The sequence below is a fragment of the Arabidopsis lyrata genome (assembly GCF_000004255.2).
Source record: "Arabidopsis lyrata subsp. lyrata unplaced genomic scaffold ARALYscaffold_4, whole genome shotgun sequence".
NCBI classification, from domain to species: domain Eukaryota; kingdom Viridiplantae; phylum Streptophyta; class Magnoliopsida; order Brassicales; family Brassicaceae; genus Arabidopsis; species Arabidopsis lyrata.
Window position 1 is genome coordinate 21,478,317 of NW_003302552.1, and position 20,107 is coordinate 21,498,423.

The 20,107-nt window shown below is 33.7% G+C and overlaps 4 protein-coding genes across 4 annotated transcripts; 1 reads left to right on the plus strand and 3 right to left on the minus strand.

Annotated features, from left to right (window-relative positions):
- Positions 1–2,614: 2,614 nt before the first annotated feature.
- Positions 2,615–4,954, minus strand: LOC9316149 (translation initiation factor eIF-2B subunit delta). The gene is made up of 4 exons (XM_021029400.1): positions 4,188–4,954; positions 3,180–4,027; positions 3,023–3,077; positions 2,615–2,882 (listed from the first exon to the last, which is right to left on the minus strand). The coding sequence occupies exons 1-4, from the start codon at positions 4,206–4,208 to the stop codon at positions 2,799–2,801; spliced, it is 1,008 nt and encodes a 335-aa protein (XP_020885059.1). The 5' UTR covers positions 4,209–4,954; the 3' UTR covers positions 2,615–2,798.
- A 1,076-nt stretch (positions 4,955–6,030) lies between these two features.
- Positions 6,031–8,130, minus strand: LOC110229383. Its single transcript, XM_021029385.1, has 7 exons — positions 7,761–8,130; positions 7,376–7,614; positions 7,083–7,286; positions 6,909–7,001; positions 6,740–6,841; positions 6,305–6,601; positions 6,031–6,218 (listed from the first exon to the last, which is right to left on the minus strand). Exons 1-7 carry the CDS (start codon positions 7,882–7,884, stop codon positions 6,099–6,101), a joined length of 1,179 nt encoding a protein of 392 aa, XP_020885044.1. The 5' UTR covers positions 7,885–8,130; the 3' UTR covers positions 6,031–6,098.
- Positions 8,131–15,723: 7,593 nt separating this feature from the next.
- LOC9318014 (ARGOS-like protein) lies at positions 15,724–16,826 on the plus strand. Its single transcript, XM_021027775.1, has 2 exons — positions 15,724–15,867; positions 15,990–16,826. Exon 2 carries the CDS (start codon positions 16,258–16,260, stop codon positions 16,669–16,671), a length of 414 nt encoding a protein of 137 aa, XP_020883434.1. The 5' UTR covers positions 15,724–15,867; positions 15,990–16,257; the 3' UTR covers positions 16,672–16,826.
- A 124-nt stretch (positions 16,827–16,950) lies between these two features.
- LOC9316150 (ankyrin repeat protein SKIP35) lies at positions 16,951–19,872 on the minus strand. Its single transcript, XM_021027774.1, is given in 4 exon segments — positions 16,951–18,032; positions 18,109–18,541; positions 18,806–19,637; positions 19,807–19,872. Coding segments are annotated over 3 exon segments (1,782 nt in total). The 5' UTR covers positions 19,342–19,637; positions 19,807–19,872; the 3' UTR covers positions 16,951–17,219.
- Positions 19,873–20,107: the final 235 nt, after the last annotated feature.

The window sequence follows — 20,107 nt, forward strand, 5'->3', positions numbered from 1 at the left end:
AAATCTTAATGCCAGAGCTTGTGTAAATGAAAATATTTTCTCCAAAAGTGAGTAAAAACTAAAATCAATGATGGTGGTATCCAATATTTTTTTTTATATTAAAAATATATATATCAAAATTAAACCGATTTTAACTCGATCTAACTGATTTAACCTAATTTAACCGATTTTAACCAAGAAAATCTAAAAAATTGATTTAATTCGGCAGAAATTCAAATAACCGGAAGAAACCAAACCCCACCAGATTATTTGTTCGGTTTATTTCGGATGAATTTTTGATAATCAAACTAACTCGAAACCCGAATAAACCGATCCCGACCTGAAAACCCGAACTCACATGCCCTAGTACCTAATGTACATTTCTTTCAACTAAAAGTGTTTAACTTAGTTCGTTTAGGTCAATTCATCATTTTTTAAGGAGGTTGAGGGTTGGAACACCTTTTCTACCTCATTCTACTTAGTATATGTTTTTAAAAATGCAACAACTAATAAGTTTATAATTATTATCTATATATACATTTTTGGAGATATTTATGAAATAAATCATGGAGTTCTAACTTATTTACGATCAAATGTCATTGGCATTAATTATTTAGATTTTCAAAATTAAATGAAAGATAATAACATAAAAAATCATTTCCAAAAATTTTAACCTAATATATTAAGCATAACTAATTCTTGCCACAATTACATCAATATTCAATTCGATTTCCTTAAAAGATCTCAACAATCCCTACATTTAATCGTGGCCATTTAAATCTTAATCCCGTTTTTAATCTTCAATCTTGACCGTCGGTTATACGCAATTAATTCAGAAATCATTATATATAATTAATTATTATTAAATAAAATTAAAAAAATATATATATAAAATCAAACTTTTAAATTGACTCGAATTATATGTCTATTAAATAAAATATTATTAAAAATAAAAAAAATGATGTTTAATTTTACGGGACGGGGTTATATAGTGGGACGGGTTTGGATCGATATTAATACGGGACGGGTTTTGACTTAAATTACTCTGTTTCCAAACCCTATTAGATCCTTAATTCTAAGCTAGGGTCGATTGAAACCCTAGATTTAGAGCCCTATTTATATAGCTTTTAGCTCTTAAAATAAAATTATTCAGTCGCTTTGTGAGAGAGAGAGAGGGAGAGAGTTATCTTAAAGCACTACTATACATACGTTCCTTGGCCATGGCTCCTCCGGCTCCAGTAGACGTGCATACACTCAAGCGTGATATCGAGCAGTTGGCAACGGCTGTGCAAGCTCTCGCCATCCAGCAGGAGGATTACATCAATGTTGAACCACAAGAAGAAGATCTGCGGTGGGAGCAAGGGTTCAAGTTTGAGCTTCCCGAATATCATGGCAGACAATCGGCCGAAGAGTTTCTCGATTGGATCTTCACGGTCGAAGAGACTCTTGAGTTCAAACGCGTACCTTTAGAGCGATGTGTTCCCATGATTGTGATACGATTCCGCGGCAGAGCGGCAGCTTGGTGGTCGCAACTAAAGGCGTCTCGAGCACGTTCCGGTCGGTAAACCTAGAATCTTGTCGTGGGACAAGCTGAATAAGAAGATGCGTAAGACGTTCTTACCATTCAACTATGATCAAGTGATGTTTCAACGCTTGCACATGTTGCGACAAGGAGAGGATTCAGTAGAAAAATATTCCACCCAATTCTTTTTGCTTTTGACGCGTGTTGATCTGCAAGATTCGGACCAGCAGATTGTGGCTCGTTTCGTTGGTGGCTTGCGGAAAAATATCCGAGACCAACTTAACTTGCTAAACCCTCTCACTGTTGCTGAAGCTCATCAACAGGCCCTCACCATGGAAGCTCAAACTTGTAAGGACGACGACTTTTGGTCGAAAATGGTTGCATGGGGTATAATCGTTGGCTTATGCGGTTCCGTCCTTCTTTTTGAAAATTCCAAATCAAAAAAAAAAAGTCGGTAAGACAACGAGAAGACTCCAAGCCAGAAGGTCTATCTTAGATTTAGAGCCTTATACAATATAGTTTTTTTTTTTTCTTATATCCTTTCATTATTCGGCAGCGTTTGAAATTTATAAATCAGTTTTCATTTTTTCTACAAAACATTGTCTCGATAACTTTAGATTCTTAATCGTAAACAATATATATGTATTCATAATTTATATTGTTTCACTTGGTGATTTTTATTTAAGTGAAGTAAACACACAAAAATATAATCATTTGTTATTACTCTGTTCTGGAAACAATATTTTTTCAACAAGACACTGATGTAATCTATTTTTCTGTTGTCATCAAAGAGCTTATGCCCTCTCTTGACAAGAGTATACATTTATTTCCATTTGTTTCCGATACTGTATATTTGATGGAAGTGAGCAAAGTGAAGTTGTAGTGTAATGGGAGAAAAACAACAAAGAATAGCTAGGATTCTGCATCTTTGATTTTTACTTGATCCTCAAACCCTGACTTATGTACGAACTAAAATTGTTCTCTTTTTTTATATGGAAGATGAGTTAAGCAAACTAAACGTTTATCTTTTAATTATACCCGACATCGGAATTTTTATCTTTTTCAAAACATATATTCGACAGCCAACTATTTAATATGATATTTTTAGGGGGTTTTGAAAATTGAGAAAAAACAAGAATGGTATTATTCTATAGGGAAAAAAGTGAAAGAAGCACACAGAATTGGAATTAAGATAGAGAATGAGATGTAACAACCAACAGAGCAGCCACCATTCTTACAATCTTGCGTCCTACTCCTCCATATCAAATTATCATTTCATCTTTATGCGTTTAATCTTCTAAATAACAATTTTTGGGCTTTCAAAGCAATTGTGTTCTTTCTGACATTCTCTCACGATGACAGGCACGCTTGTGGGAGGTACCTGAAAAAAGAAAACATGGTCAGTGTCCGATGGTTTGAGAATCTGAATGAGTGGAGAAACTGTGTTGCATTATGTTTATGGATGAGACTTAGGACCCTAATTAATGCTATGTTTTTTAGACGATATATGATTAATCTTACCATGCCATAATCTGTGATTATCATGGAAATGTAATCTGAAGGTGTAGCATCATACCTGTCATTAGAAAAATCACAAAAGGGTTTAGTGGCAGAGAAGAATAGCTAGTATTAACAGAAGATAGTTTCACTTGTATACGATTAATACAAGCTAGCTTACATCAAGTTCAAAAACTTTAGGTTTGCATTGTTGGTCAAGCCATCAAAGTAGTTTATGTCTTCTCTTCCATGAACTTTTGAAATAGCATTTGGATCACCGAGCTCATTGGACGAGCATATTGAATAATCCAATAGTACCCTCTCATGGAACTTGTAGGCTTCGCAACAAACAAGCACAGGAACACGGAAAGCAGTTGCCACCATTGCAACACAAGCAGTCCCAACCCTAGAGTAAACTGTTCCGTTAGAGAAAACTGATGAGGCGCCCAAAAACACTTTGGTGACTTGGTGCATGATATATGAAATGGCATTTATATGAGTGTATGCACAGTTAATGCCTCGTTTGATCAATCTACGAAGCAGTAGCTGCCCTTGAAGCTTTGGGCGAGAATCCACCACCAAGACACGAAACTTTTTCCCGAGTTCATGCGCATGTAATAATACCATCTCAACAGCAGTGGGAGATCCGTAGGTCAGAAGGACATCACCGTCTCTTATCTTAGTGACAGCATGTTTGACTATCACCGTATCTGCCCCTATGATTTTCTCGTTGATGAACCGTGCGATATCTGACTTAAGAGCAGCTTTTGCTTCAGATTCAGAAAGTGTTATAGGCAGCTTTGCAATCCTGTTTTTCACAAACCGGATTGCGTTTTCCATGCTAACCGAAAGCGGACGACAATCTCTGAGAAAAGAGACGTAGCTACTTATTTTCGCAGCCATGTTCCTGTTAAGAGTCTTCTCAGGCGGTGTAGAATAATCTTTGACAACCTCTTGGAATGCCTGGAGCATCGCAATACACCTGGCATTGCCACCAGAAATATCCCCAGAAAGATATTGAAGACCAACCTGATAACCACATGCAACTGATACTCATTATTCAGTACACAATTAGTAACATTCATCTTAATGAAGCAATATATCAACCACTCATTAGAACAAAGATATTATTATTAATGGTTTATTAATTACAAGCATCAATTAAATGAATTCAAGAGAAAACAAATACCTTGTACACAGCAGGATGCATAGGGTCAAGTTACGATTTTCTTCAAATGCTTCTTTCTTTAAAGAACCTCGAGGTTTGGTGACGTTGTTATTGAATCTGTGTTCGAGAGTTTTATTAGGCTTGATGAAATCGGAGGATCTTTGATCAGTCAATAATAAATATGGTTACGTGCTTCCTTTATTAATAAAAATCATCGAAATCAAACGTTTGCATTATGACCACGTTTTAAATAATGCGATTTTTCCTTCTTTTTATATATTTAAACTGTCGTAATCAAATTTAAGAGATTGTTCTATGGCTTATGTATTACTAGCTAGAGTAGGGCTCAAGTAAAAGGTTCGATCGACGAAAGGGTCTAAAAAGTATAATTCAGAAAACGAATTAAAAATGAAACAAGAGAAAGAGTCAAAAGGTTGTAACAATGCATTGAATCAATCCCCACGATAAAAAAAACATTCAACACAAATGTCTTCTTTGACTTATATTATTACCCCAAAACTTTAAATTATACCTGACATCGGAATTTTATCTTTTTGATGAAACTTTGAATGTTGTAGCAGAGAAATCTACATTCGTCAGCATTAGTAAAAGAATACTATTATACATTTTTGACCACATAATTTTGCTGGTAATGCATGTTTTTATTCCTATAGAATATATATACTTACATAACAATTGCATAATTTTAAACTAATATATTAAGATGGAATTCATAGCTAGTCTAAAATATAGGATTTTATTCTCTTAACTATATGAATTACCGTCGCTTTATATCAATTTATAAAGTGAAGAAACCAATTTGACATTTTCCTTGGTCTAAACAACCAACGTATTGAAAAAGTTGTTTTTATGTGGTTTTGAAAATTGAGAAAAAACCAACAACGGTATTCTATAGAGAAAAAAAGTGAAAGAAACACACAGAATTGGAATTAAGATAGAGAATGAGATGTAACAAACAACAGAGCAGCCACCATGCCTTACAATCTTGGGTCCTACAATTCATCTTTATTCTTATTTCTATTTAGTCTTCTAACACTACAAAAAAAAGATCATTTTACATCATTTATTTTCAATATTTGTATTACTTATAATTGATGTAAAAGAATTTTACATCACTTAAATAATTGATTTATATATTATTGATGCAAATAATTTACATCATTTTATTAAAAACTGATGCAATTATACATAATATTTGCATCGCTTGTCATAACTGATGTTTATTTTGAATCGGTTACAAAAAATGATGTTAATGTTTACATCATTTTGTGCAAGTGATGTTAGTGTTTGTAACAGTTATTATAACTGATATCAATATTTTCATCACTTATAAATAATTGATACTAAAACTAGTATCACTTTTCATAACTGATGTTAATAATTATATCATTTATGATAAACGATTTACTAAATACATCATTTATAATAATTGATTTAAATCATTACATCATTTTAACAAAATTGATGTTATATTTATGTCGATTTTCATAAATGATTGTAGTTATAGTATCATTTATAAAAATCGATGAGAATATTATTTTTTTATAATTGATAAAATCATGTATTGAAATGATTTCACATCGTTTATAAAGTGACACAAATTAAAATACTAACAACGTGTTTTAACATATATTTTTTTAATCCAGAAAAAATAATTAATTAAAAACAAAAATAAAAGAAATTTAATTAATAATAAAAAAAACTGAAAAACAAATTACATAATCAATCCATCGTGCAAATGCATAAATATAAATAAACTAAAAGTAGATAAAACGTTTTGCTAAATAAATTTTGATCATAACTAGCATTTATAACTCTTAAGCGCTTAAACGTTTATCCACTGGCACCATTATCTTTTTCCTGGAAAATAAATCATTCAATGTATTAATTTATTATATAAATATCTGGTATCTATGAAATTGATATGTAAATATCATTTACCTGAGGATTAGGCGGATTTGGAATGTTTACAAATGGTGGATTTGGTATGTTCGCAAAAGCCGCTGCAAAATTTATAGCCCATGCACTTGCCTGAATATTTAGTTTAAAACATTAGTATTATATATAGAATTATAATAATGTAATTTAAATTACAAATTCTTATTATATTTTATTACCTGTTCACGAGTTGAAGTACCAAGTATTTGTTGGAAGAACTTAGACATTCCATTAACTTGATCACCTAATGCCTTCACTTGTGCCTTCAGTTGGACGACCAATTCAGAATTTTCTGTCTCTTGTCTTCTAGGTGCACTTGAATGTTTCACTAATCTTGAAGGTGTGGGCCCACGACCAACACAACGTACTCGTCCTGGACGCTCTGGACCGAACACCTGACTATATTCATCATCCAAGCTAGCTGTAATATTGTTTGTGACTTGCGGATTTTGACTCAACAACGTCGTAAGTGCTTCCTAAAAAAAAGTAGAGAATGATAAATATTTCATCCAATAGATTTTCATAGTGACTGAATAACGCATCTCAAAATTTTATTTAGAGATCACTTCCAAAAACTATTGACCAAAATTCATAGTAACTTTAATAAAACTAACCGCGCGTATTTTTGCCTCATCACATACAAAGCTTCCATCCTGTTTCTTGCGAGTCTCAATGAAAAACTCCGCTCGACATGGCGTTTTTCCAATCTTGGTTTTCTGCGTTAAACAATATACAAAATCAATAATATACTAGGATTATATATATCATACCTATGTAACTCACAATTTCGTCTCTTTTTCTTGAAAAACTCTTCCTTCCACATAAGTGAGGCATGATATTATTTTTCTGGTTCTTTGTATTCCGCTCTTGCATTTTCTGAAAGCTCATATGTTAAAAAGAAATTAATTGCATTTGATATAGCATGCTTCCTATAAATATCCAACGAATAAACTATACCTTCCACTTTTCGGTGAATCTCATGTGAACCAAATGAGACCATTGATCTTCAGGAATTTTGTCGGGTCGATTCTGCAACGTTTCGTTCAGATTACTTTTTTTGTAATCATTCCAAACACGTTGTTTGACATCCTTGCATCTGCTACCTAATGCACCCATCACATATTCTTTTCTCATCATCGGATCATCAAATCTGAATTTGGACTGAAATGATATAAAATGAAACGAGTCATCAGACCTAAATATAATCTTAAAACATCCCATGGTTTAAAAAATCTATAGATAGATGTTACCTGAATTACTTCCCATGCTCTTGTTTTTATATGAGGACTAACCAACCTCCAATCGGTGTAGTTGATGGGTAGCAAATGGACATCATTGCTTAATTGCCCCAACCATGATCCAAGTAAACCTCCAGAATCACCAATTGGCTGACCGGTATCTTCATCGAAATGCACAATTACTTGGTGGTTTTGCATTTTCCAGACATCTTTAGATGTCATCATTTTGCCTTCTATGTTTCCATCGACATCTTGTTGATAATTACCACATATATATCAAACCAAAATCGAATTAGTAAATAAAATCAAATTAACATATATGCTAAAGCAGATTAGTTATAAAGAAGTGCAAATTTGACTAAATATATCAAAAGCCAAAGCAGATTATTAGTATTACCTATCACTTCAATTTTCCATTTGAAGCTTTTACATTCTGGAGCAAGTGCGGGAGGATTATTGTAATTTGTTTCCAAATATGGTAAATCATCTGGTGCTTGTGTTTCTGAATCCGTAAACTCCATGATCCTAATCAAGGAAAAAAAATTGTTAGCAATACATATTTCTGTTACAAAGAAAGAAATATGATCCTTGATTTTCAGCTTTTTTCTATGCTTCCTATGATTCTATTCTACAGAAAAAGGAATTCTTAGTTTGATGACAAAAATATGAGGCAACGATCAAATATAATCATATGATAAAAAAAAATATAAAATAATTCATCGAGACAAAAGAAAAAAAAATGTAAGCCACGTTAAGCCACTTTCATGGAATCTCACGTTAAGCCACTTTCATGGAATCTCACGAATTATTTATTTTTGAATAACAGAAACGTACTCTCGTAAGGGATCAAGTAGTTGACAATTGACCAATATATGTCGATGTGCTTGTTGCCTCTCTACATGATTAAGAGTATAAACCTGACCCGCTCCAACAAATCTTCCAAGGTTTGGAAAAATAAATGGAAGTTCTGAATTTGGTCTTATACTGGTCTGAGCTAGAGGTCGATCATCAACGCGGCCAAACGATTAAATCGTGTCTGTATATCATTCAGATACATTGAGCAAAACGTTACACACTCATCAGCTAAATACTGCTCGCATATAGAACCTTCAGGCTTGGCACGATTCCGAACATATGATTTGAAGTGTCCTAGAGCCCTGTAGATAAGTGAATTAAGTAAGTTTCTAGTTATGTGTATATATAAACATAGAATGTTAAAAAAAAACACCTCTCAATCGGATACATCCAACGAAATGGAACTGGTCCACCGAGTTTTGCCTCTTCTATAAGATGTACTACTAAATGTACCATCACAGTGAAAAATGATGGAGGAAAAAGCATCTCCATATGACATAAAGTCAGAACAATGCGGTCTTGTAATTTGTCAAGCTCATCGGTATCGAGGACCTTTACCGATATATCTCTAAAAAATTGACAAAGCTCGACAACGGCTGAGGTCACATCTGTTGGCAGTAGATTTTTAATTGCGACTGACAATAAATCTCTCATTATCACGTGACAATCGTGGCTTTTCAAGCCTGATAGCTTTCGACTTTTAACATCAACACAACTTGATAAATTAGAAGCATAACCGTCTGGGAGTTTTACATTTTTTAAGACACTTAAAAAAATGTCCTTCCCATCATTGTTCAGAGTAAAACATGCTGCTTTATACTTCTCATTATCATCAGGCCACAAGTCAGCACGTATACCTAGCTCACGGAGATCTTTTCTAACACTCAGATTATCTTTTGATTTTTTTTTATCATCCAAAAATGTGTAGACTAGATTGTCAAACACATTCTTCTCTATGTGCATGACATCCAAATTATGCCGCAACATAATAAATTCCCAGTAAGACAACTCAAAAAATATACTTCTTTTCTTCCACTGCTGAGTGGTACTTGAAGTTCCACTTCCTGAAGCACCACTTCGATCTCTTTTTCTTCCAACTCCAACTAAACCATGGTTTTTACCAAGAGTCACATTAACTTGTTCTAGTTGGTGAATAACTGTAGAACCTGACAATGTGGCCGGTGGAGATCTAGCTTCTATCTTTCCATCAAAATTAGTTTTATCATGATGATAGACATGCTCTTGAGGAAGAAAACGGCGATGGCCCATAAAACAATTTTTTTTCCCATGGCGTAAACGTTCTCCGTTGCCTTCAAAATTGCAGCTTGGACAAGCTAAGTTCGTATACGTATTCCAGCCTGACAAATTTCCAAGACCGGGAAAATCACTAACTGTCCACATGATGGCTGCACGCATGTCAAATGTTTGCTTTGTGGAAGCATCTAGCGTTTTAATCCCATCAGACCACAATTCCTTCAACTCTTTAATAAGCGGCTGCAAGTAGACATCAATATCATTACCAGGCATATGCTTTCCAGGGATAACCATAGAGAGGATCATTGATGTTTGCTTCATTGCCATCCATGGTGGAAAATTATAAGGAAATAGTATCACTGGCCATATGCTATAACTACTACTCATGGTACCAAATGGGTTAAAACCGTCAGTCGCCAAACCTAATCTGACATTTCTTGGATCAGATGCAAATTCGGGATATTTTTTATCAAATTCCTTCCAAGCCCTTCCGTCTCTTGGATGTCGAAGCTTTCCATCATTGTTACTAGAAGTTGCATGCCATTTCATATGGGTAGCAGTTTTTGATGACATGAATAAACGTTGCAGTCGGGGCTTTAGAGGAAAATAACGCAAAACCTTTACAGGAGTTTTACTCTTTTTGTTCTCTGATCCAGATTCTGTACTCTTTACTGAAATATTTTCTTTCCAACGAGAAGCTTCACAAACTTTGCAGATTTCTCTTTCTGCATCTGCCTCCCAAAATAACATGCAATCATTTGGACATGCATGAATTGACTCATAACTCAATCCTAATTTGCGAATAACTTTTTTCATGTCACTAAATGAATCTGGCAATTTGGCATGTGTAAATGCTTCTTTCAGCAAATCAAGTACCATAGATATCCTCTTGTCGCTAATCCCACACATACATTTGATATGGTACAACTTCAATATAAAGGACAACTTCGTGAACTTAGTGCATCCTGTATATAGCTCTTGATTATAATCAGCAAGCAACTCATCAAAACCTTCTCCTTTTTCACAACTTCCACTTGCAGTTGATGGTCTATCAGTGTCCATCGGGTTCTCAGATGATCCAGCTTCATATCCACCATCATTGTTCGTACTAATATCAGGAAAAAGATCATCCAAGAGAGTCCTAGTTGAATCTAATTCCACCGAAGCAATATCAGAAGGTACTCTTGTATTACCCGTGACACATATATCCTCTCCATGTAGTACCCAATTTGTGTAAGAACTTAAAAAGCCATAACACATTAAATCACCGTCTATATCTTCTCTTGACTTAAGTTTGAGGAGACAACAACGGTTACATGGACATTTCAGCACGTATACCTTTAATTTACCAAATGCAAAATCCAAGGAATTTTTCACCCCCAATATGTAATCTTGAGACAAACGTGGTTTGTTTATCCATGATTTATCCATCGATCAAAACCTAAAAAACAAAAAGATTTGTATAATTTGTAAGCTATGGAAATTCACAAACAAACATTAGAATTTATAAATAAATATATCTACCATGATCATTTGTCTCTATCGCTTACTGTTATTAATTGGAATCTAAAAATAACTGGTGAATATATGAATTATTTTTCAAGATTCTACGATATGTAATTAAAGTCCTTCTCATGAGAACCAATAGTCTAATTAAGACAGACAAACCTGAAACCAATTGTTGATGTATGAACCTTTTTATTGTTTCTAGATTTCTTTTGCTAAGTGCAGCTACCTGCAGTTTAACCAAAATTAAAATTGTATCATAATTAATTACAGAGAAATAAACAAGGATGAAGAAGATCTAATCCTAGAACAATGATTCATCACATATTTTACAAAACTTACGTGTAACGATCTTGACTTCTAAAAACCTGTATGTGTCTAAAATCCATATAAAAGTAAGAGATATATATACAGCTAGCTAGGTTGCTTCTCGATCAAATTTGTAGCCAAAATTTAGGTGTGATGATTATCTAGATCTGAAATATATTTTCCTTCAAAAAAAAAAATCACGTTGGTTTTTTTGATTTTTTTGATAATGTTTTTGATATATTTAGTTTAACATCAGTTTTTATTGATATAAATTTTGTATCATTTAAAAAGTGATCTTAACAAAAATTAATAAATACATCAATTATCTAAATGATGTAAATTAATATTTACTATCAGTTTTAAAAAAGTGATACGAAATAATAACTTTTAAATCAGTTTTATATAATTGATGCCAAACTAATTAATTATAACATCACTTAGTATAATTGATGCTAAAACACATCATTTATAAATAAATGATTCAAAATAATATCATTTAGTGAAGTGATACAATTTAAGTGATTTAATATGATCTTTTTTTTGTAGTGTAATTAACAATTTTTGAGCTTTTCATGTTTTGGTTCATAACCAGAGAAAAAAGAAGCTAGTGACGTACCAAACACAAGAAGAAAATGAAATTATAAATTATATCTAGTTGATTCAGGAACAAATACTGAAAATGATATGACGTAAAGAATTTCAAACTTTCTTATTCTTTCAAATCTTTTATGGCAAGGGAGGTGAAATGAAAACGAATCATTAAGATATATGTGCAATGAATCCAATAACCTCTCCATTAGCAGATGCATGAATTTTATTTTTATGTTTCTGTTATGCATCTTTTTAGTTCACTTTTTAGCCTGGTCATATCTTTGCTCAGACTTCATTAATAGCAAGCTGGATTACAAAATCGACAAAAGTATATGTCCCCATATATTCCTATCTTTATACTGAAGAAGAAATATATACTTTAGCTTTATCTATGGCACTACTCTAGAGTCGATCGTCCACGGTTGTAGTATGTATCTAATTAAAATCCGGGACAGTACCGTGTAAACTTTAAACCACGAGTATTATAAATGGATGTTGTTAGGAAAACAACATTAGCTTACCTTTCAAATTTTGAGGAATTCTTTTTTTTTCTAGCTAAAGAAAATAAAATATAGAATGATTAGAAGGATTTTTAGACCCAATATATAGAGATTTCTTGTAAGAAATTAATATGTTTGAGAAATATGCGTGTATTTAAAATTAATTAATAATATTTCAAATGATCAAAATAAAATATTCAATGTTTATAAAATTTAGATTAGTTTATATATCTGTAAATAATTACTCAAGTATTAAAATAATACATTAGTAATTTTTTGAATATTTTCTACAATGTTATGAAAGACACCATTTCTTTACGACATTCATTTTAGATACACAAAACAATAATTTTGAGAGGGTAAAGTAATTTATAAGAAAACAGAAAAGGAAAATGTATAACGTAGTTGTTAAATAACGTAGAAGAAAGATGGCTTGAGATTGGAGAGTTGTACGAGGAATATTAATAAGTCAAGTTGGTCGAGATATGCATTGAATCGATGGGAACGAGCCTCGTGACAACGACATGTGCCGTTTCATCCACATTTTTTTTTTTTTATAAACCCTATCGGCTATCCATCCGGCCCCGGTAGAAACGCACCGAAGTGCTACATAGTGGACTAGTCCACATTACATACCTTTTGAAATCATTCCTTATTTAATTCTTTTATCAACATTTTTTTGTTGCTTAAACTTATTTTCTTCAATATATCTCTACGTATACCACCAACATTATTAAAGGCTAGCTTAAAAGAGAAATAGAATCATTTTCATTTTTAAAACTCAAGTATATGTGATGAAACTGTGGGCATATCATAAAAACTTGTCATTGAGCATAATAATTCATCTTATTATGTCCTACTATATATGCATTATGCAATGTATATAATATGAATATTTCGTTGAATATTGTTGCAGGTCCACTATGCACCACTAGACATGCAATCTAAGGGAGGGTTTGCGATGTTCAAGGCAATCATGCATGGGTTGCCATTTCTATAGCTTTCCCTTTCTACCATTTTTTTCTTTCTAAATTTCTAAAATTAAATATACACACCATGGATTAAACCAATAGAATCCAAGGAATTACTAGTAAAAAAAAATACCTCCTATAGTTCACCTAAGAAAATCTGATATCTTTCTTGGTTTTGGCTACGAATAACAATCTTTTTCTGATTTGGATAAGAGATTGCGCTCTATCTTTACGTTATCGGTTCTTCTATAAAGCTGAATGGCATTATATACATTTTTATCTGAATGGCAATATATTCTTTTAGATTGGTATAAGCATGCTATTTACGTACATATATCTATTTATTTACATAGGAACTGGTTGGCATCGATCCTAACCATAAGATCATCAAATTATGTGTACAAAAAATCAAAGATATCGAATCAAGTACATATCCACAGGATAATTTGAATATCTTTTAAGATCGAGAAGATATCACTATGGTATATACTATTTATATAACTCTCAGTTATATATAGTTAAACTTTGACAAATTTAAGTCTGCATCGTGCATCATCATATTTTTAATTACGTAAAATTTTGTTTTTGTTTATAGCTAGCGGGAGGTAATTAAAGTTTTGTTGTAATTATGTCTACTTGAGCCTTATAATTGTAGAATAGTAAATGTCATTTAGCTAGTGGTTGACGAATAAAACAATTCTCTTTTTCTTTTTGTTTTAGTAGAAAAGACGTAATCAATAGTATATGTTATACATGCGATTCATTGAATTTGGATAAATCAGTATTGTATTTTGGATTGGAAAAAAAATGAGTAGTGGATTTTGGTAAGCTGTCAAATTGGTTAATACCAGAACGGCTAAAACAAAACTGCTTGCGAAAAAAATTAAAAAAATTATGTCCTTTTATTTGAGAGATGCTGGATGTAAAAAAATCATATCATAAATTTTATGACTATGAGTTTTAAAAAATAATAATGATTACAACCAGTATCATACTACATGTTATTTTATTGAGATTTCGATATATTATAGTATTATACTATATCACATTTTTGTGTTAAAATTAGACTAAAAACAACACCACTTATTCATGTTTTGTATATATATATCTCCTAAAAACAAGGTCTCTAATTTTATAAATTGAAGTTTGCATTTCTATTATAACTATTAATAAAATCGAAAGAGAAATAAATATTGGACCAACTGTCCCACTAGGAACGATAATATGATATAGCCACCACATGAAATGCCGAGGAGAGGAATAACAATATGGGTCATCATCGGTCGATAACACATAGACAACATTATTATTAGGTAGGAAATTTTATTTTTTCACAATATATAAAATTATTTATATATACAGTCTCTTTGATAAATGTTGAATATATTATATACTTAATCAAATTAAATTGGTAATTCACCGCATTCAATCTATTAATTATTGCTATCACTTGAGTATATATTAGTGCGCGGATGAGTTCGAATCTATAATTAGCTCGTTTATGGTCCATAGTTTCAATAGATTACAACTCTAAATGATTATAGCATTTTTTTGTAGAGATATAATTGCCTTTTTTGTAAATAAAACTTTTCTTACTAATTCGTTACAAAGTTTGATAATATTAGATTTTATTATTCGTGTATATATAGAAACATTTGATTAACGATGATCAAATGCTTTGATCACGAATCACGATCATGACAAATTGTCAGTCTAACCATATAAAAAGAAAAACACAAAATCTTCCTTTCAAAACACTGCAACGAAGAAGCAACTAGCTAGCTTCATTTTTTTTGTGAACATCAAGTGGTTAACATTTTAAGTGCTTTCGTAGTACCAACGATTACTTTAAAAATCATAAAAATAATACGAGACTAAAAAGCCTATAAACAACAACACAAATCAGAAAGGAAAAATCACGACTGGTTTCTTTATTTCAACTAAACAACTTTGACTATAGTCATGATTATAATACACGAACAATGTTAAAGTTTTAGATTCGTTTAATTAAACCAACCATTGAATATTCCAAAGAAACTGAAACCTCAATCTCAAACAGAGGCTTAGCCCAAATAAATTCCATCCCACGTCAGCATCAACTCTAAGGAAGAAGAGAGAGAGAAAGTGTCTAGGGGAGAAGAATCACTGTGATTGTGTAGAGAAAGAGAGAGAGGAAAGTAATCTAATTTTTCAATTTTTCAGAGCTTCCAGAATCAGCAGCAACTTGCCTCTCACACTTGTCACCCCCAAAAGAGAAAAAAAAAATTAAAAATCCTTTTTTAAAAACATTGAAAAAAAATCTTGTAAATTCAGTGAACCTTCCTCTGTTTCCTGTTTCTTCTCTGAAAAGATTATTTATTTCTTCATTATCTTTTACCATTTTTAATACCACCAATTCCCATATCAAAACCACACCCACTTTTATGTCTTCTCTCTGTTTTCTTACAAAAAGAAACTTTCTTCGTCTTCCTCTGTATTTAAGCTTTAACACCCAGTTTCTCGCTGAAGGAGTTTAAAGGTACTTACTTTCAGTTTTCTGATTCATTCTCTGATAATCTTCGCCTGATTCGTTCGTTGCTCATGTTTTTGATTGAATCATAACGATTTACTGATCAAAACTTCGACAATTTTCTATTGCAGCTTTCGTGAACACCAATCGATTCTTTTCTCTCTACGTGAAAAAAAAAAAGTTTAGTCCTTTTTAGGTCTGGAAACGCCAAGAAGATCATTTCGAGTTCTTGGGTAATTTCATCATCAGGGTTCTTCAACCAAGCTACATTGACAGAAGAAGAAAAAAAGTTCGTTGCTTTTTATGCGTTTGGATAAAACAAACTCAAGTTTCTTCATACATCGATCTGATTTTCCAGATCGAACCTCGAGAAAATAAAAAAAAAAAACTTTCTTTTAAATGATTCGTGAAATCTCCAGTCTACAAAACGACATCATAAACATTCAAGAACATTGTTCTCTCAACAACAACAGCAAAGTCATGGACATGAGAAGAGATAACCGGAAAAACATGACTTTTCGTGGATCAGCTCCAGCTCCGATTGTTGGGAAGCAAGAGTTGTTTCGGACATTGTCGTCGCAGAACAGTCCGAGGAGGCTAATATCAGCGAGTTACTTCAGTTTAGAATCAATGGTTGTGCTTGTTGGTCTCACAGCATCTCTCTTGATCTTACCGTTGATTCTTCCGCCATTACCTCCTCCTCCCTTTATGCTTCTTTTGATTCCTATTGGGATTATGGTTTTGCTTATGGTTCTTGCTTTCATGCCTTCTTCTAATTCCAAACATGTTACTTCTTGTTCCACTTTTATGTAATAAACGTTTCTTTAATTGAAGAAATCCTTTAAAAAAAACAGAGAGAAGGTTTTGTCTATTGTTGTCATTACATAAGGTTTCAGGGTAAGAGATTAATATTTCATTTGTAAAACTCGTTTTGTTGATTCAGAATTATACACAACTATCTATATAAATAAAGAATCATTTATTGTTTCCATAGTTTCATCATGATTTCATTTTTCTCATGGTCTGAAGCAAAACCAGATAAGAGAATAGTACAAGAAGTAAAAATTGCAAGGCTTTGATTACAGGGTAGGAGACAGAAGAAGTGAAATAATATATATAGATGAGATAATATAAAAGGCTTTGATTATCTCTCCAATGGTTTAGGATGCTTAAAAGATAGATATAGAGAGACTTGACAAAGACATTCTCATAGGAAGTTTGTACAAGAACATTTTTCATCATCTCACCACCTGGATCAGAATCCAAAAACTGTAGTGGTATGGTTGTTTTCCAGTTCTTGTTTTTTCAATTATTTTTAAGAAAACGAGTTGGGTTAACTCAGATGCTGAATCCATTGTTGCTCAGTGTGAAGAAGCTTTGACCAAAAAAAGAGGAAGGTGATGCTCCAAAACTGCCATTAGCTGATGATGACCTTTCTTTACTTCTTCTGTTTCTACATCGAAGCCTTGAAGCTGTTTTACAGCTTCAACGAGCTGTCCCCTTAGCTTTTGTGAGAGCAGCCACCCACCCGCATTCACACACTCTCTGTACAACGGCATGTAGGCAATTGCTACTCTCAATGGTGCTGGGAGATCCATTATACTTATTGCAGACTCTCCGAGTTTCAAAACCCTCATGAAATTCATGAAATTTTCCCGGCTTTCTCTCAATCCTTGGTTGAATGCAGCCTCTGACCAGTGTTCTTGGAGAAACGATTTGAGATCTGAAGGAATAGACTCGTCTTCTGACTTTGCAATGGTGTCTGCAACTGAATATGTGGCTACTGGATCCCCGAGGAAATCTGATTTAAGGAGAAACTCTACTCCGTGGAGGGAACCACCACTTCTTTCACCGGCTGCTTTGAGGATTTCAATGCTGAGAGCAGTGAGAACGGGTCTTGGAACATGAGGAAGGAGATAAGCAGCGACCTCAACCTGGCTGCTTGAAGTGGCGGCTGTGAGAGCTAAGCATAGCTCCATTTCACGACAGCCTCTTTTCACAAACCATTGAACAACTTGCATGCAACCTCTCTCCGCTGCTCTCATCAAGGGACCCAAGAAAGCAATGGCATGACCTTCTTCCACAAGGCAATCCATCGTTTCGATTTTACTATAATGCGAGGCAAAACCCAGTGCTAAGTCAACATCCACGTCTAAGCTATTCCTTTGAGCAATCTGCACCAGGAAAAAGTAAAGTTAGATTTGCATAAAACAAAATTGCAAGCAATCAATCATTAAGGATTAGATTTACCTGTAACAAGATGCGCACAAGTTCTGTGCTCCCAAAACGAGAAGCTTCAAGGAAGCACTGATTTACATTATCTGCGCCTCCTTCCACCAGCATACCGAGCAATCCATGTATGACAGTAGCTGAGATTCCAGAAGCCCAGCCGGGATTAAATGAGGTAGAAAACAGCGTAAGCGGGAAGCAAGCTGCATCAAAAGCTTCTGTGAAATCCTTTCCTGATAGATGGTTTCCTGCAAGATCTAAGAACATCTTGAAAGCAGAAAGCTGGAGTTGGATCTCAGCAGCTGAGTCTTGGTTAGATTTATCTCTAGGGCCCTGGCATCGGGAGTGAAAACCTATACATTTGAGGGCCCATTCAGTAAACTTTTGAACTTTAGCACCAGCTTCTGCTTTGAGGACTTCATCACCATTACACTCTTGGAGACGCTCGTGCAACCTGGAAACGCCGAGATGGGAAAAAATGGATTTATATAGTAAGGGTATCTCACCCTTCCCAGCTAACCCAAGATAAACCAGGAGGAAGATGAACATAAGAGATATTAAAGATACGCTATCAACACAATGTAGTGAACGAATAAAGCAAAATAAAGCAAAAACATGGAATCATAACAGAAACCCAATTCTCCAATAATCCAAAACTGCGTTGCAATTACTATTATGAGAAAAGGGGAAGCATCTTATGAGAGTATAAAATGTGTACCTTTGAGCCATAACAGTTACAGTATCAGCAAGACTCACAGTCCGACTCTGGCAAGATGAAACACAAGAAGCAAGAAACGAAGTCCTAAGTGTAGCTCTAGTATAGTCATGAGCACCATGACATATGATCTTTGCAATCAATTCTGTGATTCCCCGTAACTCATGCTCTGTGGTCAAGAACCAAATAGAATCTAAACTAATACACTAAAGATCATTCAAAGTTTGTGGATCAGCCAGATGAATGAATCTCTCGGAAAGTTGCCAATCCTGTGAGCTAACAGCACCTTGGAAAAGTCGTCCCAATTCGATTCTATCCTGTCTATTAAGCTTCTTCTGTTGCCCAAGACCCCTGCATTTCAGTTTCTTTGCACTAGATCCATTGCTCTGTTGATTTCTACCTATAAGAGGTGCCTCTCTTGCAAAAACCACATCACTCCCTTCGCCTCCTGCAACAGTAAATGCCTGGTTTGGAGATTGAGCAATGATCTCCTCAGCTCCCAACTCAGAACCTACGGGGTACATGTCATCGTTCTCCATCCACCCAGAATTCCAAAATCAAGAATCCAAAAAGCAGCCAAAAACTTGTTTTGACATTCGAAAAACACTAGAAAAGGCAAAGCCTTTAGTCTATACCAAATCCCTTTCTCCTTGTATAAGCAAATGGCTCGTACCAAAATCCAGACTTGTATCCACTTGCGCAATCAGCCACTTCAAGAAATCAAACCCAGAAAAAAAAGACTAGAGATTTCGTCCAGAAAATGCTGTGGAATCGATTCACGAGAGCGACAAGAGTCTGAATTTTAGCAAAACGTAGTCAACAGAAGCATCCAAACCTAAAAAAAAAACAAAAAATCCGACACTGATCCCAATCAGAATCCATGCCTGACCCCAGCAATTGTGGATTCGGCCATGAAAATTGCATCGGAATGAAGAAGAAAAATGCGAATTTGCAAATTACGTAAGAACATTCGTAGACGAGAATTGTTGGGAAGAGGAGCGAACCTGGACGAGATTTTCATTGAGAGGTTACGAGAGAGAGAGAGACAGAGGAAAAAAAACAATGAGAGAATTTTATTTATTTGAAGGAAAAAAAAAAAAGAATTTTATTTATTTATTTATTCTGAAAATTGAAATGACCATAATTAAATTAATTTGCTTATTTACAGTAGTAACAAAAGAGACAAAATTGATTCTCTAGTTGCCTCTTTTTAACCAAATTATTGGTTTAGAAAATGCTAATTGAATTATTGAATTAGTTCGGACAACTATGCTAACAAAAGCAGTCTTGTCTTGTTCAAGACAT

Coding starts and splice junctions, on each gene's coding strand:
- LOC9318014 (XM_021027775.1), top strand. CDS start 16,258: ATGATTCGTGAAATCTCCAGTCTACAAAACGACATCATAAACATTCAA.
- LOC9316149 (XM_021029400.1), bottom strand. CDS start 4,208: ATGCATCCTGCTGTGTACAAG. Junction 4,028..4,187: donor TGCATCCTGCTGTGTACAAG/GTATTTGTTTTC, acceptor TGTGGTTATCAG/GTTGGTCTTCAATATCTTTC. Junction 3,078..3,179: donor CTAAAGTTTTTGAACTTGAT/GTAAGCTAGCTT, acceptor TTCTAATGACAG/GTATGATGCTACACCTTCAG.
- LOC110229383 (XM_021029385.1), bottom strand. CDS start 7,884: ATGGAGTTTACGGATTCAGAAACACAAGCACCAGATGATTTACCATAT. Junction 7,615..7,760: donor ATGGAAAATTGAAGTGATAG/GTAATACTAATA, acceptor ATTATCAACAAG/ATGTCGATGGAAACATAGAA. Junction 6,219..6,304: donor GTACTTCAACTCGTGAACAG/GTAATAAAATAT, acceptor CTAAATATTCAG/GCAAGTGCATGGGCTATAAA.